Raw genomic sequence first — 19,113 nt, forward strand, 5'->3', positions numbered from 1 at the left:
ACATATTATTTATATATAAATTGTATATACAAATTATATATATAAATTATTACAACAAGAGCTAGATACATATGGTGCGGGTATTTCATTTACTTTGTGTTAAAAACCTAACCACAAGCTGGTCATACGTGTGTCGCCTTCAGCTTGGTATGTGTGATGCCGTGACTACAGGCCCACTACCCCACTAACTCTGGGGACACTGCTTTCTCACTTCCATTCCAGACTTAGGTGAAGCCCTAATGTCTTCCATCGGGACCAAAGTATGTGCCATTCCTCTCACCTGAAAATCAAGGATCAAGAAGGGTCTTACCGAGTTCTCCTTCAGCTGCAGCCCTTCCCCATTGGGAAGGGAGGACCGTCTCTTGGATGAGTTCCTGTTTGGGGTTGAGGTCATAGCCCCTGCCTTCTTCTTCACAGTGAGCACCTCACAGCTAGCTTGGTCTTCATTGTGTGTGCTCTTCCCGGCATTGATAACCCTGGAGAAGAAGCCGGAAAAGCTGGTCAGATGGATAAAGCTGAGGGCACAGTCCCTTGTCAAGGGTCAGCCAAGACAGTCTCTACAACTGGCCCAGAACTACAGCCCTGCTTAATGCAAAGAACATTATGGTCTTGGTATTTTATGTTCCCAAATAAATGAAATTCTTTTAATGGCATTATGTTAGCACACATTAAAATATTTACTAAAGAAGTTGTTTTGAGACCTGTTCACCGGCAGGTGTCTGATAGATGTGATCAACTACACTAATCCATTTTAGTCAAAACACATGAGGCAATCACTCTTTCAGGTTAAGGAGCCCAAATGTTTCGGCAATTACAATGAAGACAGATAATCTGGCTCAGGGAATTCTGTTTCACTTCTCCAAGTGATAAACAGCAAAAGCACCATCAATCTTATCAAGGTACATGGCAGTAATTTACAGCATGTCATAAAAATCCAAGAGAACAGAGAACCATATTTTACTACTGCCATACCCATTTTTGTTTTACACAAAGGCAAGCAAAGGAATCAAAGGTTTACTCTTTTAAAACTATTTTAACTTTGTCTTTTTTCATGTAGAATAATACTCATCACACTGGGCAATAGGCACTCTGATTTGGACTCCAAGACACATAATAATAAGGCACGTTGACACTGCTTTGCTTGAATTACTAAATGTTTTAAGCATAGAAATGCTTCAGGAAAACATGCTGCATCATTCATGCACCTTTTTCTCTATCAGGTGACTATAGACTCAATTCTTGGGTTTCCACACCGCTGTCTTCTTAAGTAATTAAGCAGCAGCTAAAACAGATTTCCTTAAAGACTTCTCCTTGATCTGCCACTGGCTGCGTTTCCTTTCTAAAGCTTCAACAGTGTCACAGTCCTGACACAGTGAGTGTGGAGTTTATGGAACTCAGTAGCAAGGAAAGAAAAGGTGCTTGTTTTTTCTTTTAAGGTAAGCTAAATAAAATTCCCTCTATAAGTGTGGTGTGTACACTGCTCTATTAATTGAGTTGCACAGCCTCTTAACAGTTAAAATCATTATTTTCAAATGACTTTTTAAAAACCTTTTCATTCTACAATAATTATAGGCTTAGAGTAAATTGCAAAAATGTACAGTGTCCCATGTATCTTTTGACAAATTCCCCAAATGGTAACATCTTATATAAGACAGTGCAATATCAAAACTGAGAAAATGACATTGATACAATACTCTCTCCCAGACTCCTGACCTTATTCAAATTTCAACAGTTCTTACATCAAATAGCTTTTAGTATTAAAAACGGTATCAATTTCCATAAGCCAACACACACATGCCACAACCAAATAGGAAATGGAAAGCAAATTGAGATTTGAGTGCCACAAGATCTAAGCGAGCGTGTTTCAAGCACACTTCTGCCAAACTCGGGAACTCTATGGAGGTGTTTCAGACACTTTAACATTTTCTTTATTTTAAAATGTATACACATTTTAAAAAATGCAATAATTTAAAAGCTCATTCGCATCTGTACATGTGATCAAATACATGCAAGTTGACATTTTCTGGGCGGCTTTAGCATATTAAGCCATCTATCTTTTCAATTGACCATATCATTGATTGGAAGGAGAATTATTTTTTTAATTACTATTTGCAATTACTCATCTGAAAGTTCTAACAAAAAGATCTTATCAGTCATCTATTTCCTCAATTTCAAATTTCTGTATTAATCAAAATTGCTTCACTGGTCCTATCAGGTTTACTATGAATTTCAACTTAATAATATTTTTATAAACAAAAGCCTATGTTTACTCATTTCACATATTACAGTGTTTCCCGAGATTTGTCTTTAAGTAGACTGTTGCTTACAAAGTTTGACAATTGTTGTCCTGGGGCTTGTGTAAGGAGGTGGGCATCCTTGCTGATCTAAGGTCAAATTGGCCTCGGGTGCTTATCATACACTCTCAGGGGCTGAGCAGTGGGGAAAGGGAGGATTCAATGTCTATTTTCTTGCCCCACCTTCACTGTCTCTCCTCTAAGGAAAGACATTTTCATATGGCTTAAGGATAAAATGTAAATATTTAAGGACATAATGAGGCTACCTGTGTGATGGTGATTAATTCTACCTTTACTGCCTGAGCTAAGTAACTTAACCCAAGCTCCACAGCCAGGAAGTGGCACAGATGGTGTTCAGAATGAGCCTATCCTGGCCCCTAACCCAGCCTCTTCCTATTGTGCCCTGGGGACATCAGTCTATGACAGGCTGAGCTGGACTGTGGGGAAGAGGAGAGTAAACAAATCAGGCAAGGTCTGGTCCAGGCCTGAGAGGAAGGGGAATTCTTTCCCAGCATCTCTGGCTATTGGAGGAGTCTAGGAAAAAGGCCCAGGAAAGAGGAAAGTGGCTCAAATCTGCCTGTCCCTAGAGAAGCTAATGCTGTCCAGGCTAAGTCACTAGGGGGCCTGCTGCTGAAGCTCATAGTACAGAACATGCATTCATCTGGAACATCCCTTTTACATCTCTCCTCAGAAAACCAAACCAGCCAGAGGAAGGAGGTCCGAAATACCAGCTGTCTCCTCTCAGTCACTGGTGGTGACTTCCCAAGCAACATGTTTGGGGTGGATTGTTTACTGGGTGATGTTATACCACCGTGGTGTCCCAAATGAGCACCTTCCCTGGGGAAAGCTCAAGTGGAGGTTCAGCTGGGAAAACCTGTTCATGACAACCATCCCTCCATACTGTCGTCCATATAAGATCCTGGCTGCTATTTCCAGAACTTGGCATCACTCTGACCACTGGCACCTAATCTTGGGCTGTAGAAAGGTGTTGTTTCCTTTTGGTTCTGTTTTTTGAACCAAAAAAGCATTGCTGATCTCCAATAGCTACATGCCAGGCTGACTCATCCACCACTGCCATTTCCAACAGACAACAAAGCTACTATAATTACATAAATCACGAATTCCTGTCCCCTTAACGTGCTTTGTCTCTCATCTTTCTCTCAGTGGTTACTAAACTCCAAAGTTGACCTAACTTCAGCAAAAGGTCTTAGAAACTTCATTGCATGCATATGAGAAATCAGTGACCTGGAAGACTGTGAATGGTGCAAGGTCACACAGCTAAATGTGAACACACTTTTGAGTTCTGAGAGCTTTCTGCTTCAGCTCTCGGGTTTTATTTTCCTATTGTGCATCTATTCTTATTGGTGCTTGGTTCAGAAGTCTGTCCTGCAATGACTCAAACCCAGAGAGCTGTGAAAGAACAATTACTGGTGCCCTTACTTTGCCATTTCATGTTGAACGTAGCTTATGAATAGCACTAGTGAAGTATCAGTCAGAAATGTCAGTCGAATGGGAAGATGGCAGTCCCAGCTCTGTAAGCCTGTTTTGTCAGAAACCTGATTACCATTCAGATGATAAAATACTAATTTAAATATTAAATTTTAAATATCAATTTAAAGTCACTGTTTTTTTCATTGTTGTTCAAAAAACAAAAAAACAAACAAAACCCCACGACTCTTATTCCCTATTTTATATTATTTCAACTTCCCTACTTCACACAGCTTTAGTAGAAAGGCCTAATTCTTCTCAATCTCATTTGGCTCTAACAAGTTTGACCAGTATCAACTTAAATATTTTATTTTGCACTTCAAAGGTAAATGCTTTGTTTACTAAATGTAAACAAAATCTTTAATTTTATAAAAGTAATTGAGAAAACTTTGTTTCGCAAGCTGAGGAGCACCATGCTGTTAACAGATTCAACAGTTTCCTTAAAAGCAAGCAGGTGGACCAGGGGCACCACTCCCTTGCTGTATGCTCCGGCACAAAGTCTGTGCCACCTTGAGGTCAACAGGAAAGATGACTATACTATCTACATTGTTGGCCTAAACAATACTTGCTCATTTTGAAGGCTTTAAAAAAATGCTGGTGGACCATGAATCATCATACCTTCGGTCACATTATTTTCCAATTTACAAAGAGGGAAAGTATTTTTCTGGAAATTAAACTGGAGGTAATAAGTCATGGTGGTTCTTAACAAAAACTATCTCCCTAGAATACAGCACAAAGCAGGTACCCAACAAATGTTTACTGAGTGAATGAATCTGACAGAAATCAACTCTGCTACTTCCCAGATGTGGATAACAGTATCCCATATTTGTTGAGAACTATGTATGAGCCAGAGACTGCTGTTAGTATTTTGTAGAAAGTAATTAGCTCATTTCATCCTCTTGTCAACTCTATAAGGTATCTGCCACTGTTACTCCCTTTTTAAATGAAGTCACAGCTAGTGACTGGCAGAGTAGTTTGGTCAAGTTACTTACCTTTTGCAAATCTCAGTTCCTTAGCTGTACTTCATGGATTAAATTCTATGACTTACTAAGATTTTGTGTGTGTGTGTGTGTGTGTGTGTGTGTGTGTGTGTGCGCGCGCACGCGCACTGGGGAAGGGGGTTTTAGTCATCACAATTAAAGACATGGTTAATTTTGAAGTTAGGTTTAAATTCAAGTAGGAAAAATGTTATAAGTTGAAAGGGGAAGCAGAGCTACTGTCTCCTCAATATGGAAATTTTATACCCAGTTTATTCAATTCTTAGAAGAACAACAAGACACATCTGCTCTGGGAGAGACACGTGGCAAAGTTAAATTTATTTATGTACTGCTTTAACCTACCAGCCTACCTTCAATTGAACCAAAACCCCTAAAATTTTCCCTTTGTAAAATAGGTAAACACAGACCTTTACAAACTTGAAAGTAAAAAATCCTGTATGTGTATCAGATACACCTTGAAATTATAACCTAAATCTCAGGCATGAACATGCACTGAGATCATAACAATAGCAGAATCTACTTAAAAAGAGCAAACAATTCATTCTGTGTTACCATGATACACTTGGAACACTCATTTGTCTTCTATTTGTGAAATACTCTAGTCAATTTATTTTGTAATCATCACCACCTCAATTTCAGCAGAAAAGTTTTGCTTTTACATGCGACTGTTATAAACCTGACTTCAAGGACACTGACCTGATGAAAGCATCCCTATCACTAAACACAAAGTAAGTACCTCAAGTATTCGCATGTAGTGAGTCCTGTCACAAAGGCCACTGGCCCCAGAACCATTTTCAACAGATTTACAGAAGATAGCCAACCAACAAAGGACAGATTAGACATTTTTTGACGGTTTTCCATGCGGCACGTATGGTGCTAAATACTTCACAGGTGGCAAAGTCATTCAACACCGACCCCCCTCTCTCCCCACCATAAGTCACTCAGCATGGTGCAGAAGGCAGACACAGGGACTATGGTCAGAGAGACCTAATTCAAACTTGGTCTCTGTTAATTACTAGCTCTAGCTATGTGTTCTTGGGCAAGGTACATTTTTCCCCTAAAATAAGAATAGTCACTTCCCATCAGAAAAGAGTTGTGAGAATTAAATGCTCTAGCATGAAAAATATTTGATGAGTGCCTGGTATATAGTAAGCACTCAAAATATGTTATTTAATAATAATACACCAAATGCAAAGCTAGCTGCCTTTTCCGTCAGGACCCAGGGATGTTATCCAGCTATGTGAGTTAGAGGAGAATCTCCTCCTTCCTCCCCCTTTCCATCAGCATCCCTCTGCCTCCGTCAGGAACACATGGCCAGACATCCAGAGCCTACGGGGACAAGGAATGAGACTTCCCAGAACAGGGACCTCCTCTGAGTCCTCTTCTCAAGCCACATGCTCTGTACACAGGCGAGTACCCACATGGTTCTGAACAGGCTGCTTCCAGATTCCCGCCCAGGTCTGCCCACGCACATCAGCTCTGGGCCCCCAGGCTCCTGGACTCAGAAACACAGGTCTCAGGACCACAGAAAAAGGCCAAATAGAGAGTCCTGTTTTGTGGTTATTGTCTTGCTTTGCTTTCAAGGAAATATCAAGGCCTTGACAGTTTAGGCTAAAAAGTTTACATTAAGTGTTCACACTGGTTAGCAGACAGTATTGACAAATGTTTAAGGAGAGGTGTCTCATGATGGCCATCAGGTGAAGTGAGATTTATATATAACTAGGAGGTAGACAGTAAAATACAGTGTGTATGTGTGTGTGTGTGTGGGGGGGAGGATGAATAACTTATGGAAGACCAAATAAAGCTATCAATTATGAAAATTCTCTTTTCCAGGTTACCTCTTGGGCAACGTCTCACTCATGTGGTCCTCTCAAGTGGTTACTGGCCATGCAGATGGGCTGGAAAATAAGGACAACTTAATTCCTAGCTGCAGTAATAACCTCTCATTCTTGGGGTACTGAGAAACCGCAGCTCTGACCAGGAACCTAAACATTTGATAACAGCCATCAGCAAATCCAGCTGGATGGCCAGTCGGAACATCCATCAAGAATAACAACTTCTCCCAGAGGGTTTCACCTGGCCCAGGTGGCAGGGGGACAGGAGATCATCTCAGCCTGTTCACAATCTGTGACCAGGGAGGAGAAAGGATGGTATAAAATGAATTTGCTGTGATGTCTGGCTTTCACATTTTTGAAGGTGGCTAAGTAACATCTCATGACTTGTATGGTAGCATGGCCAGGCAGTCTAAGTGCCATCTTGTGGAGGACGCCGCATGTAAAGGCAGAATAAACACAGACTAGGAAGAGGTCCTTCTGTCTTAGACCTTCTGGCTCCCAGGCTCTGTCTGTGGCTAAGAGCAGTGACCAATGAGGGGTTGCAAACTGCAGTCTCAAGAGCCACATTCAGCCCACAGTCAGATTGGTATTTTAAAATTTTTGTCCACAAAGTGTTCATTAAAACATAAATTAGTTGCCAATATTTTAAAATTGGGATATTTACATTAAAATCTTATTTTTCCAATTTCTTTTGAAAATTAATACATCCAGCTACAGATGTCACATTCTTGAGTGACTATAATCAGCTGGACCTGAGGAGAGGCTGCCCCCTCCACAAGATAGGACATGTCCTTGCCAATTTACCTCAGATCTTACTCTGTCCACTTTTGTCATTGAAGTGACCAGCCTGGCCTCATGGGCATTTGAATCTGTAACCTTGCAATAAGATCTCTGTGACTTTATGAGTAAATAAAAAAAAAAAGAGATACATAGTATATGTTGATTACAATAATTTTAAAAATATTTATTGTATAATAATAGGGATAAGTCAAGATGGCAAGGAGATGGTCTCTACTCTCAAAAAGCCTATAGTCATTTATGTTAGTTTTAGTCCTTCTGGGTTTCTGACACAAAATACCACTCATGATTGTAATCCCAGCACTTTGGGAGGCCAAAGCAGGAGGATCATTTGAGGCCAGGAGTTTGAGACCAGTCTGGTCAACATGGTGATATCCTGTTTCTACAAAAAAAAAAAAAAACAAACACACCCAATGTGGTGGCATGTGCCTGTAGTCCCAGCTACTTGAGAGGCTGAGGTGAAAGGATTGCTTGAGCCCAGGAGAAATTGGAGGCTGCAGTGAACTATGATTGTACCACTGTACTCTAGTCTGGATGACAGAATGAGACCCTGTCTCTCTCTCTCTCTCTCTCTCTCTCTGTCTCTCTCTCTCTCTCTCTCCCTCCCTCCCTCCCTCCCTCTATATCTATGAGGGAGACACACACACACACACACACACACACACACCATAAACTGGGTGGGTTATAAATTTCTCACAGTTTTGGAGGCTGAGAAATCCAAGTTCAAGATATCAGCAAGTTTTTGTGTCTGGTGAGGACCCCCTTTCTGGTTCATAGATGGTTGTGTTCTCACTGTGACCTCACATGGCAGAAGAGACAAAGCAGTTCTTTGGGGCCTCTTTTCTAAAAGCACTAATCCCATTCATGAGGGCTCCATCCTCATGACATAATCAATTTACAAAGGCCCCACCTCCAAAAACCATCACACTGGGGGTGAGGATTTCAACATATGCATTGGGGATGGGAGATGCAAACATTTAGTCCATTGGCCCTTCTCACAAAAGCTACAATTTGCTTGAATTGATGCCATACTCAAGGCCTATGTCGCAAGGGATCTGAGAACACAGAGGAGACAAGTCAACAAAAGAAGAGTCGGGGAAAGTATCACAGATGAAGAGGCATCTGAACTCAGTGTTATGGAATGAAGGAAATCAACACTCAGAGAAAAGGTAAGGAAAGGCTCTCCTAGCAGAGGAACAGCCTGTGAAAACAGAAGGTGTTGAGAAGTTTATAAAGAGGTGTAGGGTGTAACCTAACTAAGTATTGGCTTGGTGAGGGAGCTACATCAGAACCAGACCACAAAATTCTATAGGAGCTTTATTCTGTTCAGCTTATAACCAATGGAAGAAATCTAAGATTGTTTAAACTAGGGACTGATGTGATCACAGTTACTCTAGAAAAATAACACTTGTGGCTTAGTAGAAGATGGGCTCTAGAAGACAAATGACAAAGGAAGAACTCAGGGTCTCTTACAATAGTCCTACTGACAAAGAGGTTGTGAACCGAACAATGGCTCTCGGTGGACAGGAAGAGAGGAGGCGAATGAACCGAGAAGCCCCATAAAACCTGTTGGACATGGGTTATAGAGAAGAGAGAAAAGAGGATGAATCCCATGTTTCCAAAATGGCAGAATGAGGTGCCACTGATAAATGAAGAGAGGTGAGAAGGTGAAACAAGTCTTGGTGGTGGGGAGTTCTGAGGGGTGAGATAATGCAATTGGTTTTAGGTCAATGAACAGAGAGTTCAAGGTACCAGAAATTTCAAAGTCAGTAGCTGCCAAGTTCAACTTAAACAGTGACTGGCAAACTATTGCCCATGGGCCAAAGCTGGACACTGTTTTTACACAGCCTGCAAGTTAAGAATGATTTTTATATTTTAAGTAGTTGGGAGGAAAAAAAAGATATTTCATGTCAACATTATGTAAAATTCAAATTTCAGTGTCCATAAAGTTTTGCTGGAACACAGCCACATTCACTCATTTACATATTGTCTCTTGTGGTTTTCATACTATAATGGCAGAGTTATTAGTAGTTGCAACAGGGACTATCTGGCTCACAAAACCTAAATTATTTACTATTTGGGTCTTTACAGAAAATGTGTGCTGATCCTTGAACTTATTAGGTTGAATTATCTGAAATTGTTTTGCAGATCAAAACAGTTGAATGCTGACGATTTCATGTGGTTACACGTAATACGTATGTGAAGCAAAAGAGAGAGATACAGGGTAGGGGTAGAACTTAACATGCATTTTGGCATTATTAGTAACATTAGCTGTGGATACACTTTGCTCTACCATTTGGAGGCCATCAGTAACTTCTATCCCCCTCACCAATATGATTAAATGAGAATGAAAAAACAAGCATAAAGATCAAAAGATAAAATGTTGCCTCATAGATTTCCCCACATAAATATCAGCATTTTCTTCTTCACAGTGGTTGTTTAGAAATGAACATTTAACATAGTAAAAATGAAAATCAGAAAGTCATCTTTGTGTATTTCCTTTCAGTAATCCTCCGGGTCCCCTTGGCAAAACCATTAATACCACCAATGTCCAACTTCCTTATTTAAATAAGGAAGTCTGTGCTCTGTCAGATGCTGGAACAACTCCCGTACAAGGCCCCAGTGCCGCTCTGTTGGAGCCAAGTGAAATCAAAATAAAGGCCAATCCAAATAAGATCGAAGTGTTGAAGTTTTGCATAACATAAAGCAGAAAAACGCTTTTTGCAGGTTTAGAACAATATCATTTGTATATAGCTATTTGCATCTGTTGGTGATTAAGGAAAAAAAAGCAAAGTACTGCTTTTCTAAAGATCAGATTTTGTTTTATTTACCAGCTATATCAGTACTATCAGCAATGTGAGAATTTTTTTTAAACAAAAAATTTTTTTGAAGTCAGTTTCAAATGTGTAATTTAAACAAAAAAAAAAATTTTTTTGAAAGTCAGTTTCAAATGTGTAATTTAAAAACCCAAACTTTAAAAAGCCTGAAACTAAAAAAATATGAAACCAAAAGACAGAAGTATTCTAATCTCAACAACTTCATATAAAACATATACATTTTTAATTGACAGATCCTCAAAAATCCCAGACACCACCTAGGCTTTCTCCTTATTGCNAAATGTGTAATTTAAAACCCAAACTTTAAAAGCCTGAAACTAAAAAAATATGAAACCAAAAGACAGAAGTATTCTAATCTCAACAACTTCATATAAAACATATACATTTTTAATTGACAGATCCTCAAAAATCCCAGACACCACCTAGGCTTTCTCCTTATTGCTGGATAAAGAAAGTATTGGACTATATAGGCCTCTGGTATTTTCCTTTTAAACCTTAAAGTAATACAAGAGAAATAAAGTTATACAGAAGGGGACTGTTATGTAATAAGGAAGGTTTTAAGCCCTAACTTGAAAGTTATCTTTAGAAAGGTGCTATCCACCTTCACATAAGAGGCCACTCCACCTAAACATACAGTAGAGCAGGAAACATGAGAGGGACAGGTAGACAGGTTTTTCTCTGCTAGAAATTCGAGACGCAGTCTCGTATAGCTTTAAAGAGCAGAGAGACTCTGGAACCAGACTCCCTAGGTTTGAATCCTGGATCTGCAAGTAGGTAGCTGCACGACTTTTGGCAAGTTATTTCCCTGTGCCTCAGTTTCTCATAAGATGGGGATAATGAACAGTATTTTTCTCATATGGTAGCTGTCTGTTGTAAAAAAAGAAATGCTAAAAGTGTTTCATAGGCTGGGCACGGTGGCTCATGCTTGTAATTTCAGCACTTTGGGAGACTGAGGCAGGTGGATCGCTTGAGGTCAGGAGTTTGAGACTAGTCTGACCAACATGGCGAAACCCTGTTTCTACTAAAAATACTAAAATTAACCAGGCATGGCGGTGCGTGCCTGTAGTCCCAGCTACTTGGGAGGCTGAGGCACGAGAATTGCTTGAATCTGGGAGATGGAGGTTGCAGTGAGATGGCGCCACTGCACTCCAGCCTGGGCAACAGTCGCGAGAATCTGTCTCAAAAAAGAAACAAAAAACAAACAAACAAAAAACCCCACAAGTGTTTTATACTTAATGCTTTTAACTGTAAACATGAGAAAGGTGTTGTTTTTATCCTCGTTTTATTGGCCCCATCAATGTCATATGCATGGTGATTTATGTAGGTAAAGGTCCTAGGCGAGACATTCTGATATTTTCTTATAGCAACTGAGGTTTTACATTATGTGCTGTGCTCACACATATGATAATCTGGCAATTAGTTGCACAACAGACTATAAATAAAACACAGGTAACACAAGAAGGAATTGTGACATGTCACATGGTTTCAGCACTTCAATATATTTTTTTCAAGGCAAGCACAGTATTACTGCAAATGTACATTAAAAGTGATAATGAATTTTCCCCTTGCTACTTCAGTCTTTTATTTTTTTTTTGAAGTACTTTAAGTGAAAACAATCTGCTTTGAAAAATCTCTACCCTTGTGTTAATTAACCTGCAGAGAACGTTTGTCACCAGATTAAAGACTGAACAATACATCAAGTAGCCCTTTGAAAACCAGTTGTTATCTGATCAAATATTTTTACCTTTGTCCCCAGACCCAGGGCAAAGCTCAGTCAACAATCCAAGTCTCCCTAATTTACAAGGGAAAGAACATGCTAATTTAGCCCTTGAGATCTCAGAATAACCAATCTGAGTTTCATTTTAGGCAAACTGATTTCTCTACCCTAAGAAAGCTAGAAAGTACAATAGGACTTTGCTATGGCCTTTGTCAACCTTAAATAATGAGATTCAGAAATTATGATTCAGCGTCTAGTTTATTCCAGTGCAGGGCAAAGCTTAAGGATAACCACCTGGTCATCACACACTCCAAATGGATGGGGTTGGTGTTCCAAAGTGGGGAAGCTAAGGTTTCACTTATATAGGCAGAAACAGTTTTAGCGGGGTTCAGCACTTTCTGTACAAAGTCCGTATGTAACATTACAGTGATTTGCTTAGTATGGATTGCTACATTCCAAGGAAGATTGCTTTAGCACTCCTGCGAAGGAATAATGTTCTGAGGGGCAAGGGGTGTGTCTTATCTCTGATGCTGCTTCTTCGTTGCTCATCATTTACAGGAAAAAGCAGAAATTGCAACTGCATGCTACATGACTCAGGCTACATAGCCACATTCCTCTCAAGGCTCAGGATAACTTAAAGGTCCAACAGCTTTAAGTTTGGATTATTTAATTTCACATTTGAAGGAGACAAATGCGCTGAATGTAAGCTATTTTAAATTAGATGCTTAATATCATCCTTAAATAAAAAGGACAAGGTGGACTACTAATATATTTCAATTAGTCAAGGGTAGATGTGTTCCAAAATGTGTGTTTATTTCAGTTGTGTTCTTCCTATCTCAAATCACACAGCAGGGAGTAGGCATTCAATAAATGTTACTTGAATGAATAAACAAATGAACTCATTTTGCCATAACACCCCATGGGAGAGAGACTAGAATAATGAAGGTGTTTTAAGCCTGCCTACATATTTCTTCAAGCTTACAATATTTGGAGTTTCTCCTCATTTGATTTTTGCATTCAATAGAAAAAAATTAATCATAAGCATCTCTACTAGGAAATGAGCTTGGGAGTAGGATATGTTAAAGTGACCTCTAAACATTCTTCAGCAAAGAAGTGGCTGATAGATGTCAGAGCCTAGGGTACCTCTTCCTCCAAATTCCACTTCTGGCTTCTGCCTTACAAGTTCTCACCCTATTAACAGTTATAGCCGACCAAGAAGGCCCTGGAGGGCCAGGATGGCTCTTTTTCAACATCAAACGACTATTGCAAAGGAGGGGAAATTCCAAAGGTCTAAGCAGGACTTGGAAGTAGCAGACAGGCAATTCTCACACTATCAGTTTGAAGCTACCCAGCCATGCAATGAGTTACCTCAAAAAGTAGGAATTCCCTTCACTAGAAATGTCCAAAAGCTGGCTTATGACCTCCCGGGGATACTCTGAGGGTCTCTGCAAGGAATGAGAAGTTCCTAAGGCTTCTTTTCCAACTGTTGAGTCTATACCTCCATCCTCTTCTTGCCTCCATCTGTAGTTAATATAAAATCTATAGTTCTTTCAGAGCTAAAATTAATTTACATGGAACATAGCTTTAGAAAAGCGGAGTGGTACTTCCTGCTGAGGTAATTCTCTGACACCTGGTAAACCACATTTGAGGTATGGCAAGTCTCCGTAAAAATGGAAATTTCATTGACTTGGCTTCCTATCCCCAACTAGACCTTTAATACGGGGTGTACAAGGGAACCTCAAGTGCTGCTGTTCCTTGGGGCTGCAAATGAGGCTTGCTGTTCTTCCTCCCCAGGCAACTTTCCCTGGGAGATCCTCTCTATTCCCAAGGCTTCATTTAAGATCCAAACACTAAGCACTACCGAAATCATATCTACAGTACAGATCTCTGGGGTGCCTGGCCTGGGTTTCCAAATACCTTTAGAATATCTGCATTTGCATGTTGCACACATGCAAGCTGCCCAACCCTATACTCATTTCTCCTTCCTTCTGCCATCTCCTTTCTGTCTCAAATACGATGCTCCTTGTGGTGTTCTATGTCTTAGTGGACCAAAAATTCCAAGTAGCATCCTTGTCCTCCCAGCTTACTACTCTCCCTACATCTAGCTTCTCAGCTTGTAGGTCTAAGTCATAACTATGACTTACATACCCAATTCCCTGCCTTGTTCAGGCCCTCGTCACATCCAGCAGGCACCAATATTTAAACCTCCTAACCTGTCGTCTCTTCTTAGTAAATCCTGCACAGCATGGCCGGACTGACCTTTCTCAACCGTGAACGTGGCCGTGTCTCTCCCACACTCAAATATCTCCAAATGGGCTCTGAAGATTTCAGGATAAAATTTAAACTTTTGGGCCAGGCACGGTGGCTCATGCCTGTAATCCCAGCACTTTGGGAGGCCGAGGCAGGCAGATCATCTGAGGTCAGGAGTTTGAGACCAGTCTGACCAACATGGCAAAACCCTGTCTCTACTAAACAAAAATTAACTGGGCATGGTGGCAGGCACCTGTAGTCTCAGCTACTAAGGAGGCTGAGACAGGAGAATCTCTTGAACCCAGGAGGCGGAGGTTGCAGTGAGCCAAGACTACTCCACTGCACTCCAGCCTGGGCGACAGAGCAAGATTCCGCCTCAAAACAAATTTTTTTTAACTTTTAGTTTACCACATCAGTGTCTTCCTGACGGGCCCTCTGCATATCCTCAGCTTCCCCCATCTGGTCTCCTCACATCCCCTCATCCTTAGCCATAACAAACAGCTTGTGGTTTACAAAAAGCACCCAGTTGCTACATACCACGATTCCTTCTCACATGCCTTTTCCACCCTCTGCAATGACCTAACCTCCTCTTGTCTGACAAACATCCCTTGTCCTTCAGCATTCAGTTTGTTAAGGCTGTTTTGCATGCACTTTATTGTCCTTTTTTTTTTTTTTGAGACAGAGTCTCACTCTGTCACCAGGCTGGAGTGCAGTGGCGTGATCTCGGCTCACTGCAAGCTCCACCTCCCAGGTTCACGCCATTCTCCTGCCTCAGCCTCCCGGGTAGCTGGGACTACAGGCACCCGCCATCACGCCTGGCTGATTTTTTGTATTTTTAGTAGAGATGGGGTTTCACCGTGTTAGCCAGGATAGTCTTGATCTCCTGACCTCGTGATCCGCCCACCTTGGCCTCCTGAAGTGCTGGAATTACAGGCGTGAGCCACCGCACTGGGCCTATTGTTCTTAAAGACTGCAGTGTAACCAGTAAGTAGCACAGTGCTGTTAGTATGGAAATCACCAGAAACTTGGATTGGTATACTAGCTCTGCTGCCGGCTGGTTATGTGTCTTGGGGAGGTTAATGGGCTACTGTGTGGACTAAGAGAATGCATAAATGTAAAGTGTGTACACCTGGCAGAGACATGCTTTTATCTGCCCAGACTCCCTTTCTCCTAGACATCATCTTCCCTTCCCACCCTCCTCCGTCCCATTCATATGGTTTTTCCATGGCCAGAGTTGACTGGTTTAGGGATGGCCACCTGATCTCTGAGTTGAGCCAATTAGGGCCCTTCTATGGAAAATGAAAGAAAGAAAAAGGCAGCAGAAGGCAAGAGGGGGAAGAGAGGGAGAGACAAAGAGGAGAAGAGTACATATTTGTGAGAAGAGTACATATTGGAAATAGAATCTCAACAGAGTCCCTAGTTCTAGGTGTTCCCAAGACCCATTTGTCTTTGGAATATCTGGGTAACCCCAATATCCTCTAGCAAATTCTCCTTGAATGGCTGTCAATTGCAAGCTAGAGTCTAACAACACCCAAGTCGCAATACACCCTCACTATACTATTACTATTAAACTGTAAGTGCCTTGAAGGTAGGGGTAGAATCTTATTCAATTTTGTATCCTCAGAGATTAGCATAGTGCCTGATATACTGCAGGCAGTCAAATACCTACTAGATGAAAGGTTTGTTGACTTCAGGGGAGAAATTGTAATCCGGGGTTAAAATTTATATCACAAGCTCAAGGATCTTTACCTAACATCCTGTGCTAAGAGGTAAAAGACAACGAGAAGTAGCAAATTTTTGCTAGTTATGACCAGAGCAAGCCAGTGAGGTAAACATCTGACAGCCACTGGTCAGGCATATTTAATCCTCTGAATATCTTTGATTTATTATCAATTGAGTAAATCAAGGTTTATTTTAAGGATTCAAAAAAAAAAAAAAAAACTGTTAAACTTACATAGATAACTATTACTGAAGCTTACCAAGAGTAGACAGTGAGCTGTTCAGAAATCTAGCAACTGAAAAAAAAAACAAATCATCACTCCCATGGCCTGGGATACGGAAGGACTCAGAAATTGTTGGAAATTCCACAGACTCAAAATGAGGTAACTGTTTACCTTCCTTATTGCATTTTAATCTAGAGATTAAAATAGATCTCATTGTTCCAGAATCCTGCCTATGGTAAGAAATGGGTTCTCAATGGCTGAGAATAAATTTTAATAGCGGAACCAGAAGCATAACAGGAAATCAGGAGGAAGAATTTTTCTTCATAAAAGGAACATGAGGTTAATTTTCATTTCATTACATTTCAAATTGTGTATATTTTTGTATGCTGGTTGCAACATATCCTTTCTGTATTGACATGAAGCATAAATTAATCAGTAAATACATAAAATTCTTACATCCTACATTTTCAAAATAGTTCCTAACTCATTAATTTATTCCTAAAATAACTAAGGTGAAAAGATTCAAGAATAAGATGACTGATAAATGTGATATGTGAATTAACCAAAACCAACACCAAATCATGGTTAGATTCAGGCTTACCAGAAAATTTTATGAAACTACAACCTAATAAAACACAATACTAAATGTCTACAAATGCAATCTAGGACACTTTCCATGGCAAGCTATCTTTAGAATTCCAAGCTCTGTTGTATAGAATGGTTCTCAGATTTTCATGTGCCTATGAGTCATCTGAAGGACTTCTTAAAACATCAGTTTTTGGGCCCCACTCTCAGAGATTCAAACTCAGTAGATCTAAGGTAGGATCTGAGAAAAGCGCCCAAGTGGCGGTGATACTTTGGGTTTACTGATGAGGACTGAGTTGCACTGGCCTAGATGAATCATGGTTGCTTTGACTTCAGCAAACACTGGAATTCCCCTGCATCCTCAGCCTCATTCCACTGAGCTAGAGAATTGTACGTGATCTACCCTTAGTTTATAATCCACTGGTGGTGGCTGGAACTACCAGAGACAGAAGCTCAAGAGACTCCTAGAGATGGAAAGGGGATCTTAGTGAGGCATTGAATTATGGTAATAGGAACATAAACCTGGTGGGGTTGGGGGGCAGTCACTGGGAGTGGGGAAAGGGTGACTGGGGACTAGGATAATGGGGAATCCTAAAAGGTTGGGAAGAAAAATACTGGCAGGTCACTAGCTGCAGGGGAAGGGAGTGGGAATAGTGGTGAATGAGAGACTACCTCACATGGAATTCCTGTTAGGAAATGGTTGGGAATAGAAAAGAAATGGTAACAGAGGGTGGGAGAGGGCAGGGGACACACAGGAAGCTTGTTTCCCAAGGTGGAAGTGGCTGCCATACAAAGGGGTACAGGGCATCCGGATTGCTCAGCACATCCAACCTGGAAGGTGAATAACCATCTGGGATAACTCTTTTTATATCAAAGATAATGATACACTATCTAAATTATCAATTACAACACACTTTTACTAGAAAGAAAAAGGACTGAAATAACACTTGTAAATACTTGTGATTTAATTGTATATTGTCTCAGTTGAGCATCCCAACAACAATATAGATAGGGAAGGTATTATCTGTCCCATTCTATAAAAATTGAATCCAGAAAGCTGACTAACCTGGGGTCAGATAGCTATTGGGTGGTAAAATCAGACTAATATCCCACCTGATTTCAAAGCCTACTCACCCACTACCCTATGCAGCAGAGAAAGGAAGCTGAGCAGCTCTCAGATCTAGAAGGAAAACCAAGGGTTCACTGGTAGGTATCATACAAGCCAAGTGTGAGGTTTCAAGAGGGAAAGGTGCCAGTGCTAAGAAAAGTTCAAGTGCCCACTAGATAGGCAAAGAGGTTATCAGTGGCCACTGGTAAGGACTATAAAATTCAAAGTACTAAAATACTCTCCCCTCCCAGAGAAAGAAAAGTTTTAAGGTGATAAAATGCACTAAGTCTGAGACGGAGTGTATTCGTTTCCAGGGAAGTATTTCACTTGTCTGCTTCCTTTCTATGAATAAGTTAAAAACTTGAAACAGCATCCATGCCTCTACACAAATTTTAGCTCCAATCCAAAGGGGACACTGTTAAACAACTGCTCTAAAATGCTGTCACAAGTTTCTAGAAATTATAAATAGCAATTTACAGGGTAATTAAATAACGATTTTTTACTTTATTTTTATTTTTTGAGATAGGATCTCAGTCTGCCACCCAGGCTGGAGTGCAGTGGTGTGATCATGGCTCATTGCAGCCTAAACCTCCCAGGCTCAAGTAATCCTCTTCCATCAGCCTCCAAGTAGCTGGGACTACTGATATGCACCACCATGCCTGGCTAATTTTTTTTCTATACTTTTTGTAGATACAGGGTTTCACCGTGTTGTTCAGGCTGGTCTCAAACTCCTGGGCTCAAGCAATCCACCCACCTCAGCCTCCAAAGTGCTGGGACTACAGGTGTGAGCCACTGTGCCTGGGCAACAACTTTTTAAGTTAGCTCCAAATTCCATGGACATTTCAAAACTTTTTATGTTTTTGTAGTTAAAGATTTACTGATAATTTAGTTTTGAACTTTCAAATTATTTTTTAAAATAATTTTGACTCCTGAAAGTAAAATTTTAAAAGCACACCCAATAATTAAAACTTAACTGCATAGCAAATTGGTAATCTAACAACACAAATTAGTAATCAAAAAATGCAAGTGCCTTTTAAACAACTACAGCACAAAAATCCAAAGAGGAAAAATGTAAAAAAAAAAAAAAAAATCCCAAAATGTCCTCGGCAGTTTTACTGTTAGTAGAAATATTGGTATTGACTTTTTTGAAACTATTTATATATGGATATATGAAGATATTTAAAAATATAATATATATTATACAAAATATATATTCCAGTAAAATACATATGTAAAATATATATATTTATTTATTTATTT

The 19,113-nt window shown here is 40.2% G+C and overlaps 1 protein-coding gene across 5 annotated transcripts in view; it reads right to left on the reverse strand.

Moving 5' to 3' along the window:
• The window catches only part of PPM1H (protein phosphatase, Mg2+/Mn2+ dependent 1H), a 293,660-nt gene that overhangs the window by 187,807 nt on the left and 86,740 nt on the right, over positions 1-19,113 (reverse strand). For all 5 annotated transcript variants that reach the window (XR_001887950.1, XR_001887949.1, XR_001887951.1 and 2 more), the window contains exon 2: positions 311-476. Coding sequence is in view for 1 of the 5 variants with exons in the window: in XM_017885695.1 (XP_017741184.1) it covers positions 311-476 (166 nt within the window). In the remaining 4 variants the exon portion in view is untranslated. The remainder of the gene's footprint in view (positions 1-310; positions 477-19,113) is intronic.

The sequence above is a fragment of the Rhinopithecus bieti genome, unplaced genomic scaffold (genome assembly GCF_001698545.2).
Source record: "Rhinopithecus bieti isolate Rb0 unplaced genomic scaffold, ASM169854v2 scaffold_14700, whole genome shotgun sequence".
In the NCBI taxonomy this organism is placed as follows: domain Eukaryota; kingdom Metazoa; phylum Chordata; class Mammalia; order Primates; family Cercopithecidae; genus Rhinopithecus; species Rhinopithecus bieti.